Here is a 9,727-nt window from a genome sequence, read left to right on the forward strand (position 1 = left end):
GGATTTGAAACTTTTATGTAAAAAAATTTAACTTTTGCCATAATTTATATTTCTTCCTTCAAAATTCAAAAAATATATATATATAAATTAACTAAATTCTACTAGTATTGTAAAACTTTAAAAAAAGACCTTAAAAACTTTCGCTAATATTTTATATTAATATATAAGCTTAGCTTTGATAAAAACATCCCTAGTAGTTGCTCATATGCTTATGTACTTCAAAAGCACATCCTAATAACTATAGCCTATGGCTTAGCAGGGGTTCCACAATAGTATGGATAAACTGTCACCTTTGCTATTTAGAAAAATCAAAATGTAAATTTTATTTATTCTATTTGTAAGTATATCCTCTAGAATAACTCACTTCAACACAAACCAAGCACCATCCTAGTCTTGGGGGTTTCACCCTAAAAAATTTAGTGTACCATGTACATTCCAAAGGATGGGTATTTTAATCCAACTTTCGAAAAAAATTTAACAAGATTGAATAACAAGATTTTATTCAACTTTAGAAAAAAATTCATTGGTTCATAAGAAAAGAGAGTGTTCTCATTAGCGGAAATTTTTATTTAAGCACTTTTTAAAACACCCCTCGAATGCACATAATACATACGGTTTCTTAGTGGTGCATGCCTCAAGATCCTAATACAACCATGTGTACTCAAAAATAAGTTTTTTTTTTTTAAATAAAAAATTCCAAAGGGTGTTTTCATTGGCGAAAAGTTTTATTCAAGCTGTTTTTAAAACCACTCGAATGCACATGATACATACAATTTCTTAGTGGTGCATGCCTCGAGATCGTAATACAACCATGTGTACGCAAAAATAAGTTTTTAAATAAAAAATAAAAAAGTCCAATTTTAAATTGGCATGCATTTGAATAGGTGCCTATGTTATCTGTAATATGGTAAAAGATAGATAATTGTTGCTAAATTTAAGCAAACCTAAGTATTTAATGTGGAAAGAAGATTTCTTCACTAAAAAACTTATAATTAGGAAACACAGCCAAAAGACCAGAAATAAGTAGTAAATCTATAATTCAAACACCAATTTAGTCCAAAGCTAGGACTTGGTACCTATCACCATCCAACAAAAAACAATCCTAGTTAGTCTTTGTTGGGATGAACATTCCTATCTACATATTCTTCATGTCTAAAGAGTAAAGGTAGTGAAAGGTATAACAAGGTATGAAATGACTAGCAAATTACTATAATCATAAGATAGAGGTTGGTAGTCCTTAACCCTATGTACTTTACTTAATTCAAGGAATCTCACCAAGAATAGTATGCGGGTACTCCACACGGAAACTCCTCACCAATTGATGTTTGTACCTGGTTTTACCACATAGCAAATATTTAACAAGATATGACAATGAATGCTAACTCATTAAGACAAATATTGACCATAAAACTATAAGAGAAAAGAACCCAAGTTGATCATCAATGAAACAATCGTTCATCAAAATAAACACCGTTTTAAATAGCTTATGATAATAAATGCCAATCATGACATATAAAGATAAACAAAACATGGCATTAATACCATCATTTAAAGTTGGTAAGTGATGATAATGATGATGATGATGATGATGTGTGTGTGTGTGTGTGTGTGCACACACACACATGTGTGAGAGAGTGAAAAGAGGGAGTACTTGGGGTAGTCTCTAGAGTTTTGCCAAACGACCTCTTTTAGTGTACGTTTGAGAGTAAGGATCCATTCTCATTGATACCTACATGCAAACATTTTAAAAGAAGATGGTGAAGCTCTTGCAAACATTTGGATCAAGCTCTTCAATATATGTTCAATACGTTTGTGACAATCTATAAAACTAAGGTGCATATGTCATACTATAAAATGTGTTTTTGTTAATTCAAAAACAAAAGTATTGGATTGAGTTTTTCATGATATACGAACTAAAGAGCTTTTTCTCGCAGCGATTTTCTAGGCTTTACAAGCTTTCTTTATGTAAGATTGCTTCATTGAGGGTAAAGTAAGATAACTATCAATGCTAATTTTATTGGAATGATTGTTGTTGATGGTCGCACTAAATGCCCTAGATGTTATCTTCTGTTTACTATGTGATGGAAATGTTTTCAGGCTTTGACTCGAGCTGGTCTAATGCCTCGGGGGGCTTTTCGTATACATTTTCTCATCTAGTAACTTGCTAGCTTTCAGGCATTCAAAAACTATGTAGCAACAACAATAGCATCCATTGGTGTACAATTGTTGCTTGGGAAGACTTTCAAGTACATCTTGATCTTGCCAAATCTCAGGTATTTTCTCTCTTAATTCAAGCATGCTCTCTATGGCATAATCGGCACCCTCCACTTTCGTTTTGCGCCCGACCTGTAAAAAAGTGTGCAATAGAATTATTCCACTCCAGAAAACACATATTGATTCGAGAATATTGTTCGCGTATGAATAGCAGTTGCAAATTAGCCACGTCGTCTCACACAGATTTCGCAACCCAAGACAATGAGCGGACCTTACCAAAACAGTCTGAAGACCAGCAGCTTTTGCTCCTTTCACATTGTGAGGACTATCATCCAGAAAAAGCTGCACCCCCCAAATCTTAGCAACCCTTAGCAAGTTTTCCCCCTACTAAATTATCACATCACGAAATAATAGATCTCACATACTGTTTTGCTAGGATTAACTCCAGCAATTCGAATGGCACATTGGTAGACCTCTTTGTCAGGCTTACACAAGATAGGCATGGAGCTATGAAAATTGTCACGCAAGTTGAACGTCTCGAAACTTAGGATTTGCTCAAAGCAGTCTTCCACACCCATTTTGCTCAACACCTTGAGAGCATGGTCTCTGCCTCCATTTGTGAATACCTAGGAGGTCATCATGTATACCCTCATCAATTTGTTGTTCACCTGGCTAATTCTGAAAGCGAAAACTGGTTCAGAAGTTTGCTGAATTTTGAAATCAACTCACTAATTTTCTTTGTGGCATGCTTAATAATAGATCTCTAAGCTCAGGATCTGGCCTTAGTAGGTGATACGGTAATTTTCCGTGCGCAATTCTAGTGAAACCGGCATTTACATGGACGTCAGCTGTGTTCGCCACAATAAAGGCATAACAATTTTCAAATTTTATTCCTCGGCGTTTTATAAAATGATAGACTTAAAGCTTGCCTTATGAATTCGTCGTAGTCAAATTTGTACCCTATTGCCTGCACCCACAACACCATCGTTAAATCAAGAAAGATCTGCAGCGGCTGTGAGATGGTCGTCTACAAGTAAAGCTACGTGACCAGCAGCTAAACGATCATCAGGTATAGAAGCAACGGAAGCAACGTCACTCTCGAGAAAGGGAGGTGCAAAGAATGCAACAGTTGTGGATGGGTAAGCCCAAGGATCACTATTTGAATCATCTGAAACCAGAGTCAGAATAGAGACTATGCAAGGAAAGAGACAAAGCCCAAGGATCACTATTTGAATCATCTGATACCATGTCAGAATAGAGACTATGCAAGAAGGCAAGAGGCAAAAAGCGAGACAAACGAGGGCGAGAGAAATAGAGACAGATCATGAAAGGCACAATTAATTGTATTGCTCATGACGGTTCCTTACTAGGACATTATAGATATGGAAAAGACTCTTTTTATTCAAACGTTAAGTCTTCAATGAAGATTTGAGCGCATGGATTTGCGTAACCTTAGGAGTTTAGTCTTAATAATCCAATAATTGGGATATTTAATGACAATTACCACGAGACCAGCCATTATGGATCCATAGCTTTTGGACAGCTCTGAACAAAGTTTAGAAGCAGCGTCTGCATCAATTCCCAGCTTCTCCACCGCAAACTCTGCGAAATACGACTCTCTCGACAATGCAAGGGACGAATCAATTTCTCAGTGAAGATTTTCAAGTTGTTCCAAACATAAAAGTCCAATCCAACACAAGTAAATCCGAAATATCTAAAAGAGAAGAGCAAGAGATATGCAGTACCGTATATATTTTTTCGGATTTGTTGCGACATCCCAAAGCTGGGGGCAAGCAATGTATTATTCAAATCTTCACAAAAGAACGAAGGATGCACGATTAGTCTTCTGAGGCACCCCCGGGCAGATAAAAGTACTCGTGCCAGGAGCTGGTATATTGCTAGTTGCGAAATGTACTCAGTTACCGAAAAGAAGACACTCAAACCGCGGTTGTCTTCCATTATAAGTAGACGCGTTCCTTTCTTCGCCATTCCCCATTCCAAAATCTGCAAAACCGTGCATCAAATTAGAATAACAGGCAGTCGTTTGCATACAAAAATTATAATATCGCCACCAGTATTCTGACTGACAACGTTACAAAACCCCTGGAAAATCATTAACAACTTCGAAGAGAATCATGCGACACCGTTATCTTTTGTTTGCTTGGAGCAACCTTTTGAGACCGAACTAAACTATCCAGGTTTTTCAAACAAGCTTCTTGTCAACTCGAAACTGAAGGGACTCATCCAGACACTAAATATTTTCGTATGCATGTTGAAAATAGAAGTCGCTGTCGGAGGAGATATCTAATGAGCAACGGGAGCGTCCGTTTGGCCGGGTGATTCTTGGAAAAACATAAAAAAGGGAAGGCACGCGCGAGCTCCAAATAGGGAGTTTCACATATTCCTCCGGCGTAATGAAGATAGTGAGCACCGTAAGCAGAACCTTACCTACGGTGGAGGCGACCTACGGTGGAGGCGAAAGAGAGAGATATCAGAGAGAACCCAACAACAAGAAGTGATCAAGGATCGATGGCTGTTGCTGCTGCTGCTGCGGCTGCTGCGTCTTCTTATAAGATGCTAGTACGTACAAACAGACTGCTGCGTTCCTCATCGCTTGAGTCAAACAAACGTTCGCGTTTGCTTCCAAGAGTGAACTTATGTATTAACTCTTGGAAAGCGATTCCCCGGTCGCTCTCCCACAGTCTCCCCCGCTCATATTTTCCCTCGCTCATGAGCCTACGCCCCCTGTGCAAAGTATAAATGCTCGTCCGAGATCGAGTAGCTTTGGAGAAATGCTATGAGGAGACAAAAGATGATGATCAGCAGATTACTCTTAGCCGAATTGTGTGAAGGAAGCGACTCTTTTCCAAATTGAGAACCATGTGGGATTGTGAAAAGCGGCATAGCTTGATCTACATAGCTTCTCATCTCCATGGAATGGTATCAAATTAGCGCTAGTACACGCGATAAATTTTGCTTGCACCAGCAACACGCACGTTTTCCAAATCGCCTGCCCAAACTTGTATTGTAGCGCTGCATCGCTCCCAAAGAAGTTTTGGCCTTGGATAGTGAGTTGCTAATTAGGTCCATAGTTTTGAAGTTAGTTCATTTGGTCAATTTGACCATGCAAGTTGTGGTTAGTATCAGGTTTGAGTGTGGCTCTTCTTGGAGACTCGCTCTTCTTGTCCGTGCATCTTCTTGGAGACTGGCTCTTCTTGTCCGTGCAAGGGTCCTTCGGGATGCCTTGGTTAGTGAGTTGCTGATTTGGTTCATAATTTTTAAGTAAGCTCATTTGGTCAATTTGACCATGCAAATTGTGTTTAGTATCAGGTTTAAGTGTGGGTTAGTAGGAGTTTAAGTGCTTCTAATGCATTTAGGGTTTAAGGTTTTTGTTTGCATGTGGAGGTCCTAAATGTTCTTGTCTTTTATCCTAAATGCTTTTGTCTTTTGTCAGGTATTTCTCCCTAAAGATGGAGGCTTTCTTTGTCTCTTGTATGACACCACCTTTTCCTTTCCTTCCAATTTACACCTATCATTTCCCTTTTACAAGTTATTGGAAATATTTATCCAGCTACTTTACACTTAGACTTATAATGACACTCCAAAAGGTAGGGCCTTAGTGGGATCCCCACCTTGTTTTCATTTTCATTTTGCAACAAGCGAATGCTACTTTTCCTAATCTCTCTCTCTCTCTCTCACACACACACACACACAAACACACACAATCTTGATGACATCATGATCAATCTTACTTTATGAGCTCGGGGGCACAGGGGCCACTCAAGAAGGTGTTTCTAAATAGAAAAAATGATTTTTTTAAAAGTAGAAATACATTGTTTTTTAATTAGGGTTTGGGAAAATTTTGTAAGGTGTATAGAAAAAGGGGTCATTTTAAAGCCTCGCGATTTACAAGAATGGTTCTCCCCTTGAACTCTCATGGTTTTATAGTAGTAATGCACTCCCCCCAATTTCTGAGAGATGAATCATTGTGATATACGTGTGCTCTTATGTGCATGCACATTATCAAGGTTGGGTGTGTGCATGCATATTTGTCCATGTGGATGTAGGAACAAAAATGCATGTGCACAAGCACATATGCACACATACTTACATAATCCACATGTGTGCACGTGCACATGCTTGTGTATGTGTACAATTACCTCTATCTATATGTGTCCATGGGTACATGGGCATGTGTGTGTTTCGACAACATGCACATATTTGTGTATGTGTGAACAAACTTGCATGTATGTGTGTCCACACATGCACACATATGCGCACACACACACAAAAACAAAAACACACTAGTCACACACACTCACTATTATCTAACCCCATCTCCAATATGGATGTAAGAAATGAGACCTAATCATTTTAATTTGAATCAATGTTATCATAGCCTAGATTCATCAACCTAAAAGATATTTTAGTAATTAGAAAGCTTACTTCCTTTCTCAACAAAGATGAACTATTCTTAATAAATTAAAAGCTTGAATAAACGGGTAATTCCTTCTGTGAGAAAAATAAAGCCTCAAAGCATAATCAGTTGTTTAAATCTTAGATAGCATCTCTCACTTTTAACTACATAATATCAACTTTACAAAAGAAACAAGTCTATATGTCATATTTAAGTAAAGTTTTATCTTGAAAGGGCTTGCATAGTTATTCCCCTTCTCAACATTGGCTAGTCCAAAGTACATAATTTATCATCATTAATTAAAAATGTGTGTGTTCAAGCATAATCAAGGATTTGCAACATTCAATAATTAGGCTACCATAAACACCATAAAAACAAAGTGGATACCTTAGTTACTATAAGGAACATTGTGCACACATGATGAAGTAAAGGATTAAAGTTTGCTTAATTGTCTAATCCCAACCAAAATATTTAATTAATTAGTTAATAAATTCGTAAGTAGGAAAAATTAACAATTCACAATATGTAAAATTAGTTTCACTTCTTAAGAAGGATTCAACTTTCTATGGTGTCTATCACTTATTCTCCAATGGCATCCTCAAGACAATTTGTGTCAGATTTTCAATGCAAAGCAAGTTTCCAGTATCCCATACATGCAACATTGATATGTTGGGCATGAAATTGGTATGATAGGTTCCATTTGTCTTGGGTTAACACAATATGGGACATACACCACTACACCTTCATCCTTTTTTTACGTTTTTTGGCCAATATTTAGCGCACGCAGGCACAAAAACCATCAATACGATATGCAGATAGGTTTATGTTAGTGTAGTGTTGATATATATGGACACTAAGAGAGTCGGTATATACTAACATTAAGACAGTCTTGGTATATATCGACACTAACACAAGTTGTTTTACCAGTGTTGGTATACACTACAAGACATGCTGACATTAAGATAGTACTAGTATATACCGACAATAACAGAAGTTCTTTTACTAGTGTTAGTATACACTATAAGACACAGACCGCTTTTCGACACCGATACCTACGCTAAATACGAAGAAAAAAAATTTTAACAAGTGGAAAGTGTCAAAAACTCTGTCAGTGTGGACGTCACGAAGAAACCATCAATGCGAGAGTCGGTGTCACCATCGGTGAAATATGTCCAACAGTGTCGATATGGGCGTCGGTGTAGCCATCGGTATATACCGACACTGCACGCATACAGGCATCGGTAGATATCGACACTACAGTGGTACAAGAGTCGGTATATACCAAAGTTCTTACAAAAGCTTAAAAAAATTATGTGGGGCACGATGGTGCTTGTTTCAGTCCCATCCTATCCCACATAATTTTGTTTTCCATTAAAATCACGATTAAATGTTACAAATGCGGAGGTGTACACTACAATTTTGCAAAGAAAGTCTACAAAGTAATGGCAATATGCTACAAAATGGCAAATCCACCAAAGTAATGTGCTAATGCACTACAAAATGGCAAAAGTGCCGAACTCTAAAATGGCAAATCTGTTGAGGCAATCTACTCAAAAGAGCAGAAGTGCTGAAATATTGAACCACTAAATGTTCTATCCTACTATTGCTCCTCCTTGTGCTACTCGCCCTCCTCGTCCTCCTCACCCTCCTCGTCCTCCGTCTCTAGCCTGTGTGTGCCCTCCTTGTCCGCCTCACCCTCCTTGCCCCTAGTCTCTCTACATGCGCTTGATCCCTCGCCCTCCTCTTATGTGTACCTAGCCACTTCTTCCTCAAATCTCGTCCGTCAACCCGTATATGAAAACCTGTACGAATTGGTAGGAGACCCGCTCTCCGAAGTCCAGTGCCATCGTCTCTCTCTCTCTCTCTCTCTCTCTCTCTCTCTCTCTCTCTCGCTCTCTCTCTCTCTCTCTCTCTCTCTCTTGCTCTCTCTCTCTCCCTCTTGCTTGCTCGCTCGCTCTCATGCATCTGCATGTGCACACACACACACACACACACACACACACACAAAGTATGCAAAACAAGGTCCTTTCATAGCATACAAAAAGGGGGGAAGAATGCCTCTCTCTTCGTTTCAATCATCAAAGTCCTTGGTAGCCACAGATCCCTTCAGTTCAACTTCATCTTTCCAACTCACTTGCCAACTGCACAACTAGTTCAAAGCGACCCATGCATGCATCTCAAAGTTTTGATTTTCTCATGTCTACAAGCTTGTCGATCCAATGATTGGGATGAATCCTACAGCAACCGAGCACTTAGGTGAAAGGCCCAAAGGAGTAATTTAAAAAAAAATCAGGCAAGTCACGATAGCAGCTGTGAGCCCTTTTTTGGGGGGGGGGAATTTCAATCATGGGCCTTTTATGAACGTTGAGGTCCTGCTTAGCTTTCTTGCTTAGAAAACGACCCACAAGCTTCTTCTATGTTGTTGGTGACCTGTAGGTATCTTCTGCAAAAGAAGATATCTAAGAGTGGAGGTTTCCTTGTAGTAAATCGTGGACCTCTTCACAAAGTTGAGCTCATGATGATGCTAGCCAATTAGACAAATGCAAGTGGAATGTAGCATTCACAACGTCTGGCAAGCCAAGCTATGACAACTCTGAAGATAGCGTTGCATGATTTTCATCTAGTGTGGCACCCATCCACCCTACCATTTGCAACCATGGATGATTGGGCAAGTAGGAAGTCTAAACTGGGCTGCGTGTGAACATGGTTTCACCTAAGTTGCATTTATTTGGGCATTTTTTTTTAATCGAAAAAAATTCTCAAATACGCATTTTTTGTGATTTAAAATGTTTCAAACGTTTTTTGATATTTTATTCATACGAATAGGTTATTCGTACAATTACTTTATTCGTACGAATAACCTATTCGTATGAATAAACTGCTATTCGTACGAATAAAGTTATTCGTACGTATAAACATAGTATAAACTTAAGTCATTGCCATTTTTGGTATTCGTATGAATACATCCACCTGTATTCCTTGCCACCTTAGCCACTTGCTTGCTAGCCCTGCCACCTCCTGCTTGCCTACCTGCTACCTCCTGCTTACTTCCATACCTACCAGCTCTCATCATAGGTACGTTACTGCACCCCTGCT

At 38.6% G+C, this 9,727-nt stretch overlaps 1 protein-coding gene across 1 annotated transcript; it reads right to left on the reverse strand.

Moving 5' to 3' along the window:
- Positions 1–1,261: 1,261 nt before the first annotated feature.
- Positions 1,262–4,825, reverse strand: LOC147896068 (uncharacterized protein C24B11.05-like). Its single transcript, XM_087382206.1, has 9 exons — positions 4,717–4,825; positions 4,138–4,218; positions 3,719–3,816; positions 3,144–3,181; positions 2,944–3,031; positions 2,640–2,840; positions 2,491–2,556; positions 2,222–2,346; positions 1,262–1,331 (listed from the first exon to the last, which is right to left on the reverse strand). Exons 1-9 carry the CDS (start codon positions 4,823–4,825, stop codon positions 1,262–1,264), a joined length of 876 nt encoding a protein of 291 aa, XP_087238332.1.
- Positions 4,826–9,727: the final 4,902 nt, after the last annotated feature.

Source organism: Dipteris shenzhenensis, chromosome 12 (assembly GCF_047967505.1).
Source record: "Dipteris shenzhenensis isolate YYH24624 ecotype China chromosome 12, Dip_SZ_1.0, whole genome shotgun sequence".
NCBI classification, from domain to species: domain Eukaryota; kingdom Viridiplantae; phylum Streptophyta; class Polypodiopsida; order Gleicheniales; family Dipteridaceae; genus Dipteris; species Dipteris shenzhenensis.

Coding starts and splice junctions, on each gene's coding strand:
- LOC147896068 (XM_087382206.1), bottom strand. CDS start 4,825: ATGAGGAACGCAGCAGTCTGTTTGTACGTACTAGCATCTTATAAGAAG. Junction 2,557..2,639: donor GAGTTAATCCTAGCAAAACA/GTATGTGAGATC, acceptor TGGGGGGTGCAG/CTTTTTCTGGATGATAGTCC. Junction 1,332..2,221: donor AGTCTTCCCAAGCAACAATT/GTACACCAATGG, acceptor TGGTAAAACCAG/GTACAAACATCAATTGGTGA.